A 22,015-nucleotide genomic window follows, 5' to 3' on the forward strand; every position below is an offset into this window, starting at 1 on the left:
GGGCTTCCTCTGTATCATAAAAATAAAATTGCCAAATCCTCTGTATCATAAAAAAAATTGCCAAATTAAATAAAACCAACATGACCTAGAAAGCCTGTGTTAAAAAGGAAAAAAATAGTTTTATCTATACCTTTATGTCAGTATCTGCACTGATACAGTTCTTCAGACACTCAACTGGGCCCATGAGAAAGGGACACTTGGCTGTTAAAACCTGTAGGGATTAAAAAACAAGATTATCATAGAGACAGAGGTACTCCAGTTTGGTTGTCAAAAAAGTACATTGATTGTTGCATTCTGTTTACCTCAATTATTTACCACTGAATGTGAATGCCTCAGCATTTCATCAAACTATGTTTAGCTATTTGTGGTGTTTGTGTACCTGTCTAATCTATGTTATACTTGTTTCTTGGCAGCATGACGGGCTACTCCTAAGAGCTATTTTCCCACTAGCATCCATCATGTACTTGGACCTGTGGCAGAAAAATCCTTTAGCAAACAGGCAGATATGCACAGGTAAAATGGGCTGGACCAGTTTAAAGTATATATCTAGTTTGCAGCAATTTTGCCACATGCAAGTGAACTCATTTAAAGCTTTTGCAAAGCACTATCCTTCGCATTACGCATTATTGATTTTGAAAATATTTACAAATATATCACACACACACTATGAGGTTACTGCATGATACAGATTATTGTTTGCAGGTTTTGCACAATTTTAATTGTTCTGTTTTTATCCTTCTGCTAAAAAAGTAAGACTGTCATGATACAGACAAAATTCTAAAGAACAAAGCTTCCATATGGACAAAGTTGTAAGAAAAGGGAGGGAAAATGTGAAATTCCACAACTTTACAGAAATGTATCATCTGTAGGAACAGCTCATGAGTATTCACATATGATACTAAACAATTTCAGTACCAGTCAGTAAACAGACCACACCTACCTTATTTGGAATGCATATGAAAGTCTAACATTTTAGGCCAGGATTCATAACAAACCCATATCCCCCAGCGGTAGAACCCACACCTCCCAGCCATATGCATTTCACAAATGTAGAGAGTAATGCAGTATAGCAATGCATACCTGGCTGTGAACAGGTAGGCAGTAAGTGTGCATATTAAGGCCTACATTAGTCTTCCACAATTCACAAAATGTGTGGATTCTGAAGTATTTTGGGTTTAGTATCCCCAAAATTATGGGAGTTCAAACTCAGATTATAAGGACAACACTTTACTGTGAAGACCTCCCAAGGATCAGTGCTCCTCAAAGGAAAAATTAATTGCAAAGAATACAGTTTTAAAAAAATACTCATGGCTATGCCTGGAGGATGGTATACTGATTACAGCAATTTTGTAATTCTGTCCAGTGCTATCTGACCCATATACAATGATGCAAAAGAGCTTCATCAAATGGCATTAATCAAATTCTCTGCATTACCAGATGACTTTATTTATATATTATGCAGAAAGGTTCTGCTCTATGTACATGACAAAAAAACCCTCAAACCCTCACGAATCTATTTATGGCTTTTCATCTAAATAAGTCTATATAATGATCAGACTTCAACTATTCAACAAAGCTGACATTCTGAAAAGCACAAGTAACTAAGTAAGATGTCCACAAGTACTTCCACAGTCAATTCACATTGGAGTTACAATTTAGTTCTCACAGACTGGCTTTTCAAGACAAATAAGAAGCTAAAAATGCTAAAATTTAGCTTAATCTGCAATAACTGCATAGAAAATTATCCTTTCACTCTAGAAATAAATTTGAATAGGCTAGTACATCGGGTGGAATTCATAAGCAGTCTGCAAAGTACACAAAGTGCAATTTGCTTTAAGTCTAGTCAAGGCTATCCAGATTCATAGCCATGTTCACTGCATGTGAGCACAGCTCTACTGTAATGAGCAAGAAAGGTTTGATGCCACATGTAAATATTGTAGTCTGTGGGATGGGGCCTATGCTAAAGAAGTCATAATTCATATACATCAGTATAGTAAATTTCCATGCAGAGCAATGTACAAAATGCATGTGCACAATGAAATATACCTACATTTCATTGGGGAGAATGTTAATTTAGCAAAACTCAGACTGCTGATCACAATACCATGGAATTTTCATGTCCGAGAGGTTATGTAAGTATGTGTGTGTGTGTGTGTGTGTGTGTGTGTGTGTGTGTGTGTGTGTGTGTGTGTGTGTGTGTGTGTGTGTGTGTGTGTGTGTGTGTGTGTGTGTGCACATATGTATGTATGCATGGTGCACATGTCTATGTGAGTGACTATGCAGGGTGTGTGTGTGTGTGTGTGTGTGTGTGTGTGTGTGTGTGTGTGTGTGTGTGTGTGTGTGTGTGTGTGTGTGTGTGTGTGTGTGTGTGTGTGTGTGTGTGTGTGTGTGTGTGTGTGTGTGTGTGTGTGTGTGTGTGTGTGTGTGTGTGTGTGTGTGTGTGTGTGTGTGTGTGCGTGGTCTCTACTAATGGAGAGAGAAGACTGAATAGAACCATTGCTTATAACAGGTCTGCCTTCTCCGTCAGATAGCAACTATGGTAAGTGAAATATGCAAATTGTGTGTGTGTGTGTGTGTGTGTGTGTGTGTGTGTGTGTGTGTGTGTGTGTGCGTGTATAAATGTGACTGCATGTCTGTATTATTGTGTGCTGCTATTCATATATGGGAGGATGTGAAAGGAAAGAAATGGCATCTGGGTGTGCTTTGCTTTGTACCTGTACTGCTTACTAGTGTACTATGGTGGGGACCTCACAGGAGCAATTGTTCAAACTGCTCAGCTGTGTGTTTCATTGTCATGTGACCTCTCTATAACTGAAATGTATCTCTATTGGGAATTCACGTCTATGAGTCGCTTCGATATCGAGCAATGCAACTTAGCTCTAACTTAGATATCCATATTTTATCTGAGATTTTGATATGATCTATGATTAAGGGAGTCAGTGCATGTTTTTCAGATATTCTACCATCTCCATCATTGACTTCTAGTAAGTTAAGGCAGCATTGTCAGCTCAGAGACATGCTAACATGACTTTTAAAAATGGGATCTCCAAAAAAACCTAAATGGGGAATTAAAGGTAGCAGGTTGTAAAGGGATTACATTTTGAATTTGAGAAATGCCACAAAACTGGTTTAAAAAGAAAATATCAAGAACTGGTCTCCATGAAGCTCCTTTCTTTGGCACCAGAAACATTCTTGAATAAAAACCTTCTGCAGTCTTAGGAGGAATGACCTCTTCTATTACCTTATGAGTCAACAAATGCTGAATGATAGTTGGGAACAGACATGGCTGATATGGTTGATGGAGAGGAATCACTTGAAAGGGAGGAAAGATTCCCACTGCCATCTGTATCCATGATGAATCACTTTCAGAACTCATTTGCCTGAGACTATCTGTTGACAAAGAAAGAAATGGAGTTTCAGAATTTTGGAAAGGATTAAAAGCTTGCCAGCGTGGTAATGAAGGGAGTATTCTGAAGTTACGCATTCAGACTTATTAGACTGTCATTCATTCTGGGTGGTTCCTCCTTTCTTCTTTGAGCCTTCCTTCCATTTTAAAATTCTTCTTACCAGCAACATACTGTGTCTGTCCATTTTGCTTTTGTAAAATGTTTTATTGCTAGAATTAAACTCCTTGATAAACATGGAGAAGAAAGTTAAAAAAAAATCTGTAAATTTGTTAAATCAGCTTGTCTCTCTTGCAATTTTTGAGGACCTCTGCAACAGATGGTCCAAAGACTATCTCTCTGTCTAAGGAAGAATTCAAAATTTCCAATTTAACATCTTCAGGAAGGTGTTGAGTATTCATCCAAGCAAACTTACTAATAACAATTCCAGTAGCAGCAGCCCTGGAAGTGGTATCAGCCGAATCATAAACACATTTCAGACGGTACCATAAATGACTCAAATAATTAAAACACTGTAGAAATCAATGTAAAAAGGTTTAACAGTAAAGCTTTCGAGACAACCCTTCCTCAATGCTTACAATACTCAATTTAAATCATCATCTTTATATAAATACACAAATAAAATCAGTCGTGTAATCAACTAATTAAGCACAGCTATAATTAAATAATTATTAAACCACTCAGATTGAGATAATTCTTTTAAAGGCAGATGACCTTTTCTTTAAAACTGGTTTAATGCTTACTGTTTCATTCAATACAGGATAGGCATCAGCATGGAAATAGTTAATCCACTTATATTCTATACATTCAGTATCCAAAATTACATCCCTCCCTAGGATTTTTACATAATACTCTAACAGCTCTAAATTTAAAGCTGTGTGTTTCCTGGTTATTCATCACATGTTTGACTAAGACATTTTTTTTCTAATTTCCTAAGTGTATGTATATATATATATATATATATATATATATATATATATATATATATATATATATATAAAAGATATTCAGCCCTACATTCCTTCAACATCCTGTTACTTTTGCCTGCATAAAATGAAGAGCACTTCTTACATGTAGCAAAATATACTACAGTCTTAGTTTTACAAGTAGTAAAACTATTAAGTATTTTCTTTGTAATGGCAAGTTCAAATTCATTTTGCTGATCAATAAACTTACAAAACTGACAGGCATAACATGGATCTGTGCCCCTTATTTTAATACTGAGTTTTAGTCTAATAATAATAATAATAATAATAACCAATTTATAACTTAAAGGTGCTTTCAAAATTTTGGCTTTTAAATCATTAGAAAACTTCTGATTATTTAACCAAGCATACCATCTTAATCCGGCTCTGTATCATGACCTCAAAACCGCATAAAGCCAAACACTTATTCATCGACACATATATGTCGAATCACAGTTAACCGAATAGCCAGATCACCGAGTTTTTTTCCTTGGGGACACAAAATGGTTGGGTGTCACTGTGGATTTGCCTTTTCCCCACTGTAGTGCAATCTCAGAGTTAGTATATTTAATTAGGGGGGTTGTAATGTTTGTACTGGTGTGTTGTGTTCAGTTGGCCTACCGATTTCTTTTCCTGGGAAATAAATCGGGGATCTGGCCGTTCGGTTATCTGGGAGTTTGACATTATGCAGTTTTGAGGTCATGATATAGACCCCTTAATCTTACAGAAGTAGTAGCATTTCTCAAGACTCTATCTGCACATTGAAGCACACCTGTCAAAGCATATTGTGAAACCAGAGTCAAATCAGAAACAATTTCATTCATATAAGACTTACGCTGTGCAGGTAAGGATGCAGTAAAATCAGCCAAACATCAGCCTTATTAACAGCTATAATCTGATTATCACCTCTATGATGAAGCTTCTGTTTTTTTTTTCTTTGTGAACTTCAGTACTAGATAAAATATCTGGGGACAGAATAGTATGTCTGGCAAGGGGTCTTTTACTCTACACTGCTCTTGCACCTAAAGGATTTGGTTGACCCATACCTTTGCCAGGTAGACAAACAGCTCTGGAGGCTTTGTCTAACTCTGGTTCCAAAGTGGCCACCAAAGCTTCACTAGAGGGAGATGGGGAAAAAGGTAAGTGGTCTATAGGCCAAGCAGTTTATGTAAAACAGAATCACTAACTATAGGTGGAGGCATATTATGTTTATTTTGTTTTTTTCTTTTGAGGTGCAACTAGGGTATCAGAGGGGAATCCATCAAGTCAGAAGAGAGAACATCAGCCAGAATATTAGAATGACAGTACCAAATAATGTAATACAATAATCACTTAAAGTTTCCAATAATAGGAACGTCCCCATATAATTAAACTCTGCCAAACTGTGCTGTTATCACAAAAAACATTCTGAAATGTGTTTAGATTTTTTTTAAAACTCACAGAAATTAAAGAACTTCCAGTACACAAAGCTGAAACACCAAAGCAGCCAATGTGTTAAACCAGTGTTAAAATTAGCTGTTCACATTTTAACCACATTAAACTGCCATAATAATATGTAATAGCAATTTAAACTATATTGTCTTGTAAGAGAGAATAAAATAAATAAAATCCCTACAGTACATTTAAATAACTTCATCCACTGTAAAATTGTGATCAGATGTTAAAAACAGACAGCAGAGTCATACATATAGTAAATGATGTATAAATTATGAAAAATCCAAGTTTTGTAATAATTTCCTGTCAAAAGATGAAAATAAAGCAGGGTAATAACAGTCTGACTGCATAAGACAGCCCCAGTGTCTTACAACACACATGCACACCACACTTCTGGGAGAAATAGTGTAAGTTTCCTCAGAAAAAGTAAAAACAAGCATAAAGATAAAAAAATAAATAAAATAAGAAAAAAGAGAGAAGCCAAATAAATACTGCTTCAAGCAGAAATTCCCCCAGGAATTACTGTAAACCCTGACAGAAATAAAATATAAAAGATACATTTATATATATTTTTAAAATAAACATGAAAATATAAAGAGAATAGCAAATTTAATAAAAAAAACTGAGAGGAAAGTGTCCCCAAATGGGGCACATATGAGCAGTAAGTCAGATAAATCAGCACTGGATTCTGTGAAAATTTACAAAACTATCTTTTTTGATGGCAGGAAATGACTGAACACTCACTTCCTGCGAAAGCTGAAGGTGTCTTTCTCAGAATATGCTCAGCCAATTAGTTGTCCGAGAAAGAGAGACTGGGGTGGGGGGGGGGGTCTGAGCTTTTGAAAGGTGGCCATTACTAGGTTACCTTGACAGATAAATCAAAATGCCATTTATAGTTCAACTGTAGAATGTGTTTAGGAAGTTTCATATTTAGAACACTAACCTGTGAAGGATATACTGACTGTTAATGTAAGGAGCTTTCTTCTAAATCTGCATGTTATATATAACTAGTAAAGGTTTTTCTTCTGATACGAGACTATTGTAAGGAAGGGCCTTGTTTGTTTTCTAAATATTCTGGGTGCTGCAAAAAGGAATATGAATGTGATATTAATTCTGTTTTATGGTATATGATAACTATGATAGCCATACTGTGATTTATATACATTATATACATTGTCTGGTGAGCTTTCATTTAAGGACAGGCTTGATTTTAATTTAAGCGTTGGATTCATAGCCCACTGCATTAATATGGAACACAGCTATACACCATAGACATACACCACAATACACAATTAAATAGACATGACTAAAGAAATAGGTACAAGTAGCACAAGTAGGCAGAAAATGAAGCAAAATGCCATAGCTGAAACTGTATGATGAAAAGCAAATATGTGGTCTCACATCATATTATATAAAATTCTTGAGAACATGACTAAGAAATACAGCAGATAGTGCTGGTTGATACCCTTACTGTTAAGTAGCCATTGCTTGGACCAAATGAAAAGCAGTTTAGTGGTGGTCAGCAACTTTGAAAGGATGGTCAGCAAGCTGGACTCCTTGATTGTTCATTAATAGTGGTAGAAAGAGAAGTACAGGTAAGTAAGAAAATGAACATTGCAATCAGATAAAACCAGAGCAGTATCACTGTGAGCAAAAACAGTTTGAGAGAGGGGAAAAGTATGGGTTTTTTTTGTTTTTTTATGGTTCATACGTGTGTACTAGGGTAATGGCCCTGGAGCCTATATAAGCCTAGCCCAAGAAGATTCCCTGGCATCATGCTGCCCAAAGTTAGTTCCCAGTTCCCCTGTCAAGCAAGGCCACTGAAGTGATCCCCGGGATGAACTTCCTATTGCCCATTCACTCATCAAGATTTCTCTTAAAGAGGGCCAGTGAAGTGCTTTGCTTGACGTGAATGGCAAGGTTGTTCCAGAGTATGGGAAGTCTCTGTGTTAGGAACCTGTCCCTCCAACATGTTCCGTTTATTGTGGTAATGAGGTTTAGGTCCCTGGAGAGTGTGGCACAGAGGGATTGGGATCTCTTTAGGTGTAGCATATCTAGCAGCTCTGGGTCAGATAAGGCTTTGTAGGTCAAGCAGAGGTCACCTTTAAGTAGGCGACAAGAGACAGAGTATAGCTGGAGCTTTTTTAATCTGTCCGTATAGGGCATGTGTCTAAGGCCTAAGATCCTCTTAGTGAGGTATTTTTGTGGTCTTTCCAGTTGTTGTAGGTGTCCAGTGAAGTACATACCAAATGAGGCATTGTATTCTATAATAGGTCTAATGAGGGATGAAAAGAGTGGGAATATGACCTCTTTCTTCCTGGATGAGAAGCCTTTTGTAATGAGATGTGCCACATAAAAGGACTTTCTGACTACAGTGGCAATGTGGTTATCAAGGGAGAGGTTGCTGTCATCTTGTGTCCCCAGGTCTCTTATCAAACCTTTAGTGTTTAGTGGACTGCCACCTATGTGGTAGTTCATGGGCACTGAATTTTTCCCAAAAGAAATGACAATGCACTTTTTGGCATTGAGCTTAAGGCCATGGTTCTGGCACCAGTCAAAGGTGTCAGTGAGGCCTTTTTGTAGAATGTCTACATCAGCTGGAGAATCAGAAATTGCTCCCAGTTTGAAATCATCTGCAAACTTGGTCAGCCAGAGTCCCTTTGTGTTGGCTTGAACTTCAGAGAAGTAAATGCCAAACAGGAGAGGACCTAGGACCAATCCCTGTGGGACACCACTTATAACTGCTCGGTAGTCAGATTTGGAGTCTGCTACTTTCACAGTGTGGGTTCTATCAGTGAGCCAGTTGGCAATCCGTTTTATGACACAGGGGTTTATGCCTAGTTTAGTGAGTCTATCTATGATTCCTGAGTGAGGGATGGTGTTGAAGGCCTTGCCAAGATCTAGGTAGGCTGTTTGAACTACCTTGCCCTCAACCACAGCTCTTGTGACAGACTCGAAGAAGTCTATCAGGTTGAGCAGGCATGATCTACCTTTCACAAATTCAAACTGCATGGTGGACAAAGGACCTGTGTTTTATATATCTATATATCTGTATCTATATGTATATCTATCTAGATCTATTTATATATGTGTGTATGTATTATATATATGGTATCCGTACTGTTCAACGAATGGCCGTTTCACCCAATATGAAACAGCCGAGCACACTTTCGCGAAAGTGCTTTTCACAGAAAAAGCACTTTCGTGAAACTGTGCTAAAAAACAAAAAAAAACTCGAGGGAATGGCCATTGCTGACATCATAGTACAGTGGGGATAAGGGAATATTCCCCTTTCCTCACTGTAGTGTGATCTTGGAGTGAGAATATAAAAGTGGGGGGTGCAGGGGGGGCTTGCCCCCCATCGTTAATTGAGTAATATTTTTTTTTATTTATATATATATATATATATATATATATATATATATATATATATATATATATATATTTTTTTTTTTTTTTGCACACTATAGCAAAAGTGCTTTTCCGGTGAAAATCACTTTAAATAAAGTGTGTTCGTTGTTTTGGTTTTGGTTAGGTAGGATTTTGTGCAATAGTACGAGATCCATATAGATAGATATAGATTAGCTATAGATATAGATACCAGGTGGCTCATGCTATTGGACTGCAGCCCCCCCAGCTATACAATAGGTGAGAGTTTGGGAACTGTGCATCCATGATCGGTGAGAGTTCCTATCCAGACTGCTGTTTAACCAGTCTGGATTGGAACTGTGCATGCGTGCTCATCCGGACTTCTGTTTCACCAGTCCAGATTATAGATCAGACTGCAACATCTGCAGTCATGCACGTGAAAATTCAGACTGCAATGTCTGCTGACTGGCTCCCAGGAAGGAAGGGAAAGGGGATTTGTATCTGGCACTCCATTCGCTGCTGCAAGGAATATACTCTAAGGGAAAGAATGCCACGTACGTGAGAAATCAGACTGCAACGTCCACTTATTGGCTCCCAGGAAGGAAGTGAAAGGAGATCTGTATTTGGCATTCCATTCACTACTGCAAGGAATATACTCTAAGGGAAAGGATGCTACAAGAGAGGAATATACAGGTAGTGAGTGTGTCTCAGTGTGTGTGTGTGTGTGTGTGTGTGTGTGTGTGTGTGTGTGTGTGTGTGTGTGTGTGTGTATGTGTGCAATGCCCCAGTTAAATATACTGTGTGTGTGTGTGTAATGCCCCAGTTAAATATACCTGGTGGCTAGAGTTACTCTGGCTCAAGCCCTATGCCTTGTGTACAGGCAGCCAGAGCCTGAATTCCCTACCCACCACCACCTGTGAAAACCACTGAGATGTTTGCCTCATATTTTTGTTCTGCTCCTCATAAAATCTGTGGTTTTCTGGATTTTTGTAATCAGTGAATGACAGGCATTTCAATTTCAGACTTCAACCTTTTATTCTAGCAATTTTCTAAGTTTATAAGATAAATATTTGAAAATTGTCCCTATTTTTGTGGCTGTATTCCCTCATTATTGGCTTTGTCCAGGTGTTTTGTGCTAAGAGGTTGACAGCTATGGTGAGAACTGAATTCACTAAATGATAGCCATTTAAGTTCCAGTCTTCCTGCCTTTCAAGAAACAGCTGATTTGGCATAGTGGTATGTTACTCTGACTGTAGTGCACAGGGTCCTGGGTTCAAGTCTTGGCAGTGAAATGCATGGTGGTGACATTTTATTCTAGCAACTTTCAAAGATTATACAAGCAATGTTTAAAATGTGTCCCTGGTTTTTGGGCTTTTGTCCCCCCAATAAATATTGGCTTTTTCCAGATTTCTTGTGCTGCAAAGTTGAGAGATACAGTTGAGTGTCGAGTGCATTTCACAAGGAGCTGAGAGCTTCAGGGGAAGAGAAGTTTAGTGCTGCATATGCTGAGTCTGCTTGCATTGTTAATAGCATAACAGGTTGAATACTTGCTTTTGTTGCAGAAGGCTGTGGGTTCTACTCCCACAGTATTTAGATGCATTGCTGACACTGTACTGTGTTGTACCTTTAAAGGGGTAGATGTTGCAGTCGTGAGAATGTCCTATTTGGCGGAGATTCCTAGTAACTATGAACCTGTTATCAGTTTGCCATCCATTCCCTATTGCAATATTACTAGCTTATCATTTTTTTAATGTAACATAGGCAATTTATTCCTCAAGGACAACAGGTACTTTTTGTAGATGAAACAATGAAATATAAAGTTGTTTGCTAGTCGACTTTTATGATGGAAATGTTCTGAATTGGGCAGTTTTGTCATTATTGGAGTATGCATTTTGTTTCATTGTTTACTGGAAAAATGTTCAAAACAATACATTTAAAATGCCCTCTAACGGCTGTACTGTATTATACAAGGAATATAATTTAATACAATTAGGAAGGTGTTTATTGATTATCTGATTAGCTCAGGTATGCCCCCTCCCAGTTCTTGATTGGATGTATCCAATTAGGAACCAGTTAAATCAACTGTCTACAAGCACAAACTGTTTTTGTTACTGAATATTTTCATTGATTGAGTATGATTGCTATTGAAAGTGATGAAGCCAGATTGAAGCAATCGATTCTCTTTTTTTTGGGGGGGTTACTTATTGTCCACACCTAGGGGGCTAAGTCTGTCGTGTAGGATTTCTGCCCCACAACTCTCCCGGCTGAACTATACCTCTCAACTGTCCAGATTTTCGCAGAATTAATACATTTTTGCTTCTTATTTTTGGTTTGTTCCTCATAAAATTTGTGGTTTTCTGGCAAATCATTTAGGAATGAAGTCACTTGATAATGACAGACATTGAGTTTCAAACTGCATACCCTTTAGAAAAATGCATGCTAAAGCAAGACCTGTTATTCTATCAACTAAGTTTATACAAGAGCAATTTTTAGTACTGATTATTTGTTTCTCCAATATATTTGGTCTTGTTCAGGTTTCCTGCATTAAGAGGTTGAGAGGTATGCGCAAATAAATTGCTTTATAGAATTAGTATATTGAAACCTTTCAACTCCCCTAATTTTGGCTCACAATGTTGCTCCCCTCCTAATAATCCCTCAGGAAAATGGCAATTTTGGTAGAAATGTGGAGGGTTTACAATTAATAAATAATTGTAATGATCAGAGTTACAGATTACTTTTATGTTAGAAATGCATGTAGATTCTCTTACTTTGTCAGCTGCTCAGCTTAACAGTATTAATATTAAAAAGTGCCCCTTCTTTGACAAGTTCCCAGCTGTATTGTGTGGCTATTTTATATTTTTGCATCACATTTTTGGTCCGTTTTTCATAAAATTGTGGTTTTCTGGCAAATTAGTGGCAAATCATTAAAGACTAAAGTTAGAAAATAATGACAGACATTTGAGTTTCAGATTTCATACCCTTCAGAATATTCATACTAATGCAATACCTACTATTCCATTATCTTTCTAAGTTTATAAGCGCAATATTTAAAAATTGCCCTTTTCTGGGCCTTTGTCCCACTTCTCTCTATGGCCTTTTCCAGATTTCTTGCTCTGAGGTTGAGAGGTATGACAAATGTGTCGGGGCCATCATGGTCAGCCAGAGACATTTTAAATTGTGACATACTTGTTGTATCCCACTCCCCTATGTAGTGACTCATGATGTGTCCAAGCAAGGCAAGAAGCAGTTATGCAGTGTAAGTGTGCAAAGTATCCCCCCATACAAGGTAGACACAAGTACTACAGTGGCTTTTCATCTGTCCTTGATTTTGCAGAATGTTCTGGCTTTCTGTCATATTTTTATACTGTTGATTTATGCTTATTATTATTCAGAAAATGCATGTTGTTGCAGTACCTGTTGCTCTCTGTTTAAGTAGCAGTGCTTTAATGAAAATCAGGTAAGCTTGTCTGAGATTGTAAGATGCAAGTAAGCTTTAATAAGCATATTGTTAAAGAATTATCAACATTGAAAGCCTTTTTGTTGTTGCCAGGCAGAGAATATTTACATAACTAGATAATGTATAAGCCTTAGGTATTGAAATGCATATGGCAGTATTTGTAATAAAGGACAGGATTACAGTATTTTCAGAAGCTCATTACATTTGTTGGAGACTTGCAGACAACTTTGCAGGCTTTACCTGTAAACTAAATAGAATGCCAATCTATCATGGTGCTCCATAACCTGTGCAGTAATCCTTTAAGCAATTTAGCTTGAGCTTGTTTGCTGTTTGCTGTTCATTTTTTACTTTGATCATATTTTCCCCATGAAACAAGTAGATAGTTGTTGTCAGGCAGCAGGTCTTTTTTGGATAAGAAACATTTTTACAAGTGGGGGTAATCGGTACCACAGAGATTGCTTCTTTCAGCATGTTACTTGGAACTTTTATAAAGCTGAATATAAATTATAATTAGAACTATAGTGCATGGGGGAAGTGGTTTGAGTTGAGTGCTGCTTGTTTGTTTATACTTTATTTTGACTGGCATTCCAGTAATGTATTTAAAAAGTAATTTATTTTTTCATGCCTGACAACCTTTTTGTTTCCATCTAGATATTAAGCAAGCTGTCATGTAGCCAATGCACTGAATTTTTTTTTTATTCTCCACTTCATTTTGTCTTGACTGGACTCATAATGATGGTTTGGCACCCAGGGCAGAGTATTTAATTAAAGTCCCAGTTTTTGTGGTTTTGAGAATAGCTCCACCCCTTTGTAGTTGGCCACACCCCTTCCCATTGACCCCACTGATTCAGCTGTCTCCTGCAGCTCCTGTTTGATTTGATGTCACCAGACACCACTGATAGATGCATACACACACACACACACACACACACACACACACACACACACACACACACACACACACACGCACACACATTGAGGGGGAAGAAGTGAAGAGGAGAGAGAGAGAGAGATGAAAAGAACTATAGGGAGGAACTGTAGGTTGAAGCCAGGCAGTGGGGGCAAACAGTCACACATTTAAGGCAACAGACAGACAAGGGATATGTGGACACATGAGTAACAGGAGACATGGAAGACACATACATAGGCAAAAAAAAGGTAGACAAATGGTTGAGGACAGTAAGAGGTACAGGCAACCTGCTAACAACTAACTGGCCCACTGAGATATTACTGAGAGGCAGTTGGCAGTGGTAGTCTTTAGTCTGGGTGGATAGGGTGAATGGCCCACCCCTAGTGGAATTGACAGCATCAAATGTCTGATCCAGCTAGTCCACTACTCATGACAGGAAACACTGCTAAATGATGAACCAGAGAGTCATCACCCAGTCAAGCACAGTGTCCACTATATACTCCAGCTCTGCTACAGCCATGATTAATGACTGTGATGGGCATCCTACCTGGGATGAATCAGAATACTTCCCAGATGAGGTTGTCCCACCCTGCATGACAGCTTCAGCCAGGGTGGTATCAGGGAATGGCTTGTGCGCCTGTGGCTCTGGTGGAGCAAGAACAGCTGCAGAATGGAGAAAAAAATTGGAAACCTGATAATGGTGATAAGAATTCAGCAAGGAAAGACATAGATTCCGCTAGCCCTACAGTGCTTGAAGTCTCTGCTGCTTTCTTTGGCAGCTGGCAGCATTTTATGCATTATTTACCTGTACAGAAAGACAAAGGGAAATGCACACCATCCCATAATGCATGTAGGTGTGGGGAAATGCAAATGCCAGCTCAAAAGTACAGCCCCACACATAAGTACAAGCAAGCAGAAGCCTCAAATGATTTCATCATCCCAACATAAAACCATAGTGTATTTCTGCATGTAGAAAGCAGCAAAAAGCAGCTTAGTCCCTACATTGTAGGACAGCAGGCTACTGTACAACAGTTATTTACAAATGAGCAGAGGCAGCAACACTAATGATGCTTTTGCAGTGAAGCAGACACAGCTACACTACACACATGTATGTGCAATGATGCTAAAGCAGGAAACAGTGCCTAGTATTCTCCAGAGTCACAATCCTATGCCCTTTTTGATGAGCAATACATCCCATCACACAACAGCTGCAACCAATAACACACATAACAGAGATACAGCAGTCAAACTGGAACATCATGTGATTTATCAGGTTAAATAAAACCAATGAAACAAATGACATCTATTAGAAAAGCATTTATTAAATACATGTGGTAAGTATTTACTATACCGTACAGGTCTTCCTCTCCTAACATCCGATTCACACTATGAAGACCTTCAGGCAGTAGTAACACACCAGTCTACACTGCTCATCAGTATAAGGGATACTGGGCATCCTAGACATTAGAGCTGCTAAGACATACCAGGTATCCACTTTCCTGAAAGGGCCTGTAAGTGACTGTTGGCTACACAGCAGACAGAGCATAATTTTACTTTCTTTTGCACAGCATGCAAGCACTCTCTATATGAGACTCTAGCTTCAGCAGACATTTCCAAGAATGTATTGTGAAACAAAATGATAGCATGGGAATCATGCTGTACATGGGACACTGGATTACCTGCAGGGCATCCCTAGTGCCTTGTAAATGTACAATACAGCTTGTATGCAGCATCAGACATACATGAAATGCCAATGACATGCAGCTGAATGTATCTACCCCTATGTTGCTGCTGCACCCATGCTAAACATGTCAATTGATAGTGAAAGATGGAATTTTGGATAATTAGTATAAATGAGGTGCAAACTAGTACAGATAAGCAATGTTTACAGGTGACCAATCAGTTTGAATGCCAAAACATCTGTCAAGGAAAGACAAGAGCAGACTTATTTCAGCAGCTTGAATCACTTTCTTTCAGGATAGAAGCAGCAAATAAAAAGAAGATAGCCCACAAGTGGTACACCAAAATTTACATTATAGTGGTAAACAATATATGTAGTGTTTCACTCCTTGTAACTGAAGTGCTGTTAGGAAAATATCAGAGGCTGGGTTTTCTTGTGCCTTAACAGACTACAACTGGAGCCCAATGCACTCTTTGTGAGTTTTCTTGTGCCTTAACAGACTACAGCTGGAGCCCACTGCACTTTTTGTGGGTTTTCTTGTGCCTTAACAGACTACAGCTGTAGCCCACTGCACTCTTTGTGGGTTTTCTTCTGCCTTAACAGACTACAGCTGTAGCCCACTGCACTCTTTGTGGGTTTTCTTGTGCCTTAACAGACTACAGCTGTAGCCCACTGCACTCTTTGTGGGTTTTCCTGTGCCTTAACAGACTACAGCTGTAGCCCACTGCATTCATTGCACCACTTCATTACAAACCTACAGGGGCGGCAGCTTATAGACACAGCACAGTCACCCTCTTCCCATCCAAACAGCTCTATCCTTTCTAACACTAGTAATTGCAGTCCATTGCACTCCTGCAGCTATTCACTTACACAACTATGAGGGGATGGTAGCCTACTGGCTCAGAACTGTCACCCCCCCCCCCCATCCAGCCAGCCCAAGGCTTTGTATCATCAGTATTTCATACCCATCCATTGTTCTCTAGCAGCTGTTCACATGCATGTCTAGTAGAAGAGGGCTACTGGTCCCTGTGTTTCGTACACTACCTGGCAGTTGATGGAATAGTCACCTTTACATTTGATGTAGCCCTGTCCATGGACTCCAGCTAGGGCTTTTATTGCCACATAGATGCAATCCATCATTTTCACAGCTTTGTAGTTGCTGCCTTCTCAGCTGTTGTACTTTGAAAAAAGATTTGATTTTCCAGACACAAACAATGCAACAAGAAATGTCTTCAGTATTCTATAGGCTGGTACCTGTGAAATATCCAAAGTGTGCTCAGTTTGTCTCTGAAAGGTCCCTGTAGCTGGAATGGTAAGTGTTACACATGCTTTGGTTTCCATGGATCCTTCAGTTCCAATTTGTTTGCCATAATGGTCAACCAGTGCCCATATAATGCCACTATCAAGGCATAACCAGTCTTGGATCTGTTAGACTATCAGTTGGTATGAAGTAATCATTCCTATAATAACTAACTCGACTTCTACCAAAATACTTCTCATTGCCACACTTATACCTGTTCTAACCTTAGCCTATCTCCTAACCTCCTTCAAAAATCTGAATTATTCTCAATTTCACTATCCTCATAAACAAACAACCATACAATCTCTCACTACCTCTCTCAGTCATATAAATATAGCATCCACAGCAAGCTACCTTCTATCAAAGTACCACAGACTGGCCCACATTACATACAATACCATAATAACCAGGAAAGTTTAGTAACACACACAATCCTTTGCTTAGACTAAAAAGACAATCCTTAGAAGATGGAGACATCCACCCTAATCCAGGCCCAGCCAATGTCCTAACCACTAATTTGCATACTCTCAATCCCTCTGTCCTACTCTCCCATACCAAACTCCCCAACTCACTCCTGATAGCACATCTCAATATTCGTAGCTTAAATAACAAAGCGGCCCACCTCCATGCTCTCTTAGATGTATACTCCTTTGACATCCTATGTTTGACAGAAACATGGTTAAAACATGGAACTCAAAATAATGAAATCACACCTCCAGGCTACAATATATTGAGATGTGATCTCAACAAAATAAAGGATGGGGGAGTAGCAATTCTATTCAAAGATGGCCTAATAGTTACCTCTTCATCCTACAACCCTCCTACTGACAATAATGCTGAACTACTCATCTCAAAAATACAGCTCAATTCTAATAAATCCATATATATCATCTGTATCTATTTACCTCCTGGGAACAACATCAGTACACTAGAAAATATACTTAGCTGGGTCACATCAACCTTCCCACAAGAAACTATAATCCTAGGTAACTTTAATATTGATTGGATGAGCATCAACACTGAACATCCAACTTCCATATTAACCTTCATGGCTTCTCTCAAATCATTACCTCCCCTACCAGAATTAACAAACCAAATAAAAAAAGAGACTACCTTAGACTGGATTCTTACTAATAACATCCGCCAAACGTATAAGGTAGGGACCTTCCCTGATTATGTAAGTGCTCACTCATTGACCTACATAATCAAGGAAAAGATTAATATTTCTCACCCCGCAACATATACGACTATTCGGAACAACAATCATTTTAACCTAGGGCTATTCCAAAGTGAACTTAGTGCTTGCAATTGGTCTCCCCTTAAAACCCTCCCACTTGAGGCTGTCAAATACTTTAACTCTAGATTCTTAACTATCCTTGACCAGCATGCACTTAAGCATACCATCAGAATTAAATCAAAACCGGCACCTTGGCTCTCTAAAGAAACCAGGCAAAAAATCCTACTCAGAAATAAAACCTGGGATAGGTGGCAAAGTACTAAAAATCCAGCAGATCAACAAGTATTAAGACAGCTGAGAAATATGACAAAAAAAGCAATACTGTCAGATAAAAAAGACCTCTACTGTAAAATACAGCAAACACACCAAAATAAACCACAGAGATTCTGGGCAAGTATCAATAGACTCCTACACCCTGGTCAATCTAGTACACCAACCCCAACAGACGCTAACAATGTGAACCCCATCGAAACCGCTAATGCCTTCAATACCTTCTTTACTGAGGCCATACAATCTCTGGCCAGCCAGCTATCCCCTGATAACTTTAGCTTTCCTATCCCCAATACGAGCCCTCTTCCTACGTTCCAATTACAACTCATCTCTACTAATTTTATTTACAAACTCATCCAAAAACTGAAGCCTTGTACTCCATCTGCTGACCAGATCCCAGCTGAATATCTGCAAAAAGCAGCTACATCTGTAGCCTATCCCATAATTATACTTATAATAAACAGAACCATTAATGAGGGAACCATACCAGCCATGTGGAAAATTTCTCACATTAACCCCCTACATAAAGGTGGGAACTCAAATGAATACTCTATTGACCTATAACCCTATTATCCCCTTTAGCTAAAATCATGGAAAGATGCATTCATCATCAGCTACTTAACCATTTAATTCAGCACAGCATAGTAGCCAATACCCAGCATGGTTTTAGGCCATTCCATAGTACCACTACCACCCTCTTATCCTTCACCGATTCTATTAACAGATACCGCAATAATATTCTCTCTCTTCAGCTCTCTGTATTGATCTTTCAAAAGCTTTAGACATGGTAAACCACCCTTTGCTTATAAACATTTTCAAATCACTTTCTCTTGATACACTAGCTATACAATGGTTCACTTCCTACCTCAACAATAGGTAGCAGGCAGTGCTTTGGAAGAATAATCTATCTTCCCACCTGCCAGTCACCCTGGGTATTCCCCAGGGCTCAATTCTAGGTCATCTACTATTCTCAATTTTTATCAATGATCTGCATCTAGCTATTCCTCAAGCTACCTGTATACAATATTCAGACATTTCTACAATTATCTGCACAGCCAGTTCTTCCTATGAACTGCAAACCCTAACTCAGAAGGTGTTTAACAGAGTAGAGACATGGTTATTAAAACGTTGTCTCCTCTTGAATCCAAAAAAACAAAACTCCTGCTCTTTTCTCCTACCCATAAGTCCACCCCAATAGACTTCTCGGTCATCTCTAAAAATGGTACCCTCATTTCTCCTGACTCTACCACCAAACTCCTAGGAATTACAATAGATAACAACCTTAACTGCGACACTCATATTAATAACACTATAAAAACAGTTAACAGAAAAATGGGCTCCCAATATAGGATTAAACCCTTCCTTACTTCTACAGCTAGAACTACTATTGCCCACTCTCATCTAATCTCTACACTGCTCTGTGCCTCACCAATCTAGACAAACCTAACAAAAAACAACCTGCTCAAACTAGTTAGCGCTTATAATAACATTGCCGATTTGCCACTGGAAATCCCTTCAGAAGCCATCACTGTCAGAACCTAAAACAACTATGATGGCTTTAACTACAGAATCAGCTTCAATTCAACCAACTTACAATTGTCCATAAGGTCCTTAATCAACCTAACAAAACTCCAATACTCTCAAACCTCATAACCCCCTATAAAAATCTTAATACCTTATGCTCATCAAATAAACTACTAGTTAGCATAAGTCCAACAACATGGCAGGTGACTCTCTGTTCTCAAACACAGCTGGCAAAAACTGAAACCTTCTACCTAGTGAACTTAATTCACTTCCATCCCTACCCATCTTCAAACAAATTATTCCTTAGAATGCACTGGTTATGCCCTTGCAGTAACCCTGACTAAAATTTAACCCCCATTCTAATACTTCCTAGTTTCTACTTTCTTACTTGTCAATGTTGATTAGCATAAATGAAAGCAGGAACTGTAAAAACACTGTAACGTTAAATTCTGTACATAGTCAGTGTTATGTACAATACTATTGCTATTATTATTTTATTGTAACCTACTACCTGGTTACTTACTGTTTGTCTTTATTTTATTGTAACCTTTAACGTTTGTTAATTCTGTTGTGTTCATTGGAGCTTTTCTCCCCAGGCCTCTTCTAAAAATGGACATATATCCAGTTAGACTAGTCCGGTCAACAAATGTAAAATAAATACATAAATAAATAATGCCTCAATAGTAGTGCTTTCTACTGTGTGAGGAGTCGCATTGCACATCTAGGACAATGTCAGCTGAGCTCAGCAAATGCTGACTTACACAGGTTTGTGCTGTTGCCAACATTTTACTCGCAGTGGCAAAGGTTCTGGTGTCACCTTTGCATTTATATAAAGATGCAGGTGCCTCCACCATTTCTCACTTGATGACAATGAATTTTGACTTAGTGTCCCCATCCTCATCTGCGTATCATTATGCACTCAGTCTGTGGTTCTTCATTAGGATGCCATTGTGTCATAATTTGCATTGTCCTCTTTGTATGGTTTTTGGCCCACTGACCTATATCAGTAAATGCTTCAGACATCTCTCATGTGATTTAAGTATATAATCCATAATAGCCATGCTTCCGACTGTATTTAAACCTTGTTCCATAGTTTCATCTTGAAAGTAACTAGTCTTACTAGCTGCTTTTAGTGACAAATTCCCTTATATACTAAATGAAAAGCCCAGAAACCAGTATTATTTTGGACATTGATTTTAAACTAGAACTATTTTCAAAATTGTTGTTGCACGATAGAGCATATATACTTAAAAATTGTTATCCAATTATTTTAAATAGTTATATGTTTGTATGTGTTAATTTGTAAAATGCAATTATTTGAGATATTATAAATACATACTTTCCTAAATATTTCAAGTAAAAAATATAATAAATGAAATGAAACTGAAACTTTTGTTTAAAAAAATTCTACCCATCCTGAATATAATTCCTTAAAATCTAGATTTTCTAGCCAAACCTTCTCTAAGGCCAAATTTCTAATTTGCTAACCATATCAACACCTTACTTTAAACTCATCTTAAGCTCATTTGTACATGTATTTACATGAAAATCACAACCAGCACACTGGAGAATTTTGTAAAACTAAGTGCGCAGTGTAGAACATACTGCATTTCTGAATAAGCTGATGGAAAGAGCTCAAAAGCAGTAAGTTCATAATCCTGTATGAAATTTGATATATTTATTTATTTGCATTTGTGTTTGTTAATTAACCAGGGTAGAGAACTAAGTCACAGGAAACTTTACTAGACTGAGTCAGGAGCACTGCTGCTTAAATGACCCAAATGAGTCAAGCAGCAGGCAATGGAGGCTGGGGAAATCAAACTATATCCTACAGGAAGCAGATTATTACAGTTCCTCACCCAAATCATGGGTACTATTTGCTAACTGCAGATCTACTGCAAGTGCTTGTGTACCATTAGCTCACCACACACTTCCCTGCTGCCATTCACTTGTATTGGCAAGTGCCCTAAGCCCCACTACCCTGATTCACATGCATTACCACTAAGCTAACTATCCCTCCCAGAACCCTGACCCTAAACCTAAAAACTCCTCTTCTCTCCCTGCCTCTAGCTCTGAGCAAACTCCCCTTCAGTCCCTAACCATAAATGAGACAACCCCCAATTGCTCCCTAACCCAAACTGAGTTAGCTCCCAATCACTCCCATAACATAAAATTTCCCCCCTCTCCTTAAACCTGAAGCCCTTCCCCACATACCAGTTCCATGCTGAGACCTTGATAGCATCTGACCACTGTGGCAGTTGTACCTCTGAAACTCATATCTGAGTTTGAGCTGCTGCTCAGCCAGGTGTGTGGATGGGAAAACAGCTGCTCAGTCCCATGGTTTCATATTCCTGGGTTTTGGGTACCTGGGGCTCAAGTAGCTGTAAGGGTCCTTCTAAGTGTTTGCCACATTTTACATCCGATTCTCCTGTCCTTTTTCTCCTTTCCTCCATCCAAACATTTC

The 22,015-nt window shown here is 38.5% G+C and overlaps 1 protein-coding gene across 2 annotated transcripts in view; it reads right to left on the reverse strand.

Annotated features, from left to right (window-relative positions):
- NCKAP1L (NCK associated protein 1 like) overlaps positions 1-22,015 on the reverse strand; it is a 1,498,172-nt gene that overhangs the window by 254,456 nt on the left and 1,221,701 nt on the right. For both annotated transcript variants that reach the window (XM_044083976.1, XM_044083975.1), the window contains one exon: positions 131-211. In XM_044083976.1, the coding sequence (XP_043939911.1) occupies positions 131-211 (81 nt within the window). The remainder of the gene's footprint in view (positions 1-130; positions 212-22,015) is intronic.

The sequence above is a fragment of the Protopterus annectens genome, chromosome 9.part0, assembly GCF_019279795.1.
Source record: "Protopterus annectens isolate FY-2018-M chromosome 9.part0, PAN1.0, whole genome shotgun sequence".
NCBI lineage: Eukaryota > Metazoa > Chordata > Ceratodontiformes > Protopteridae > Protopterus > Protopterus annectens.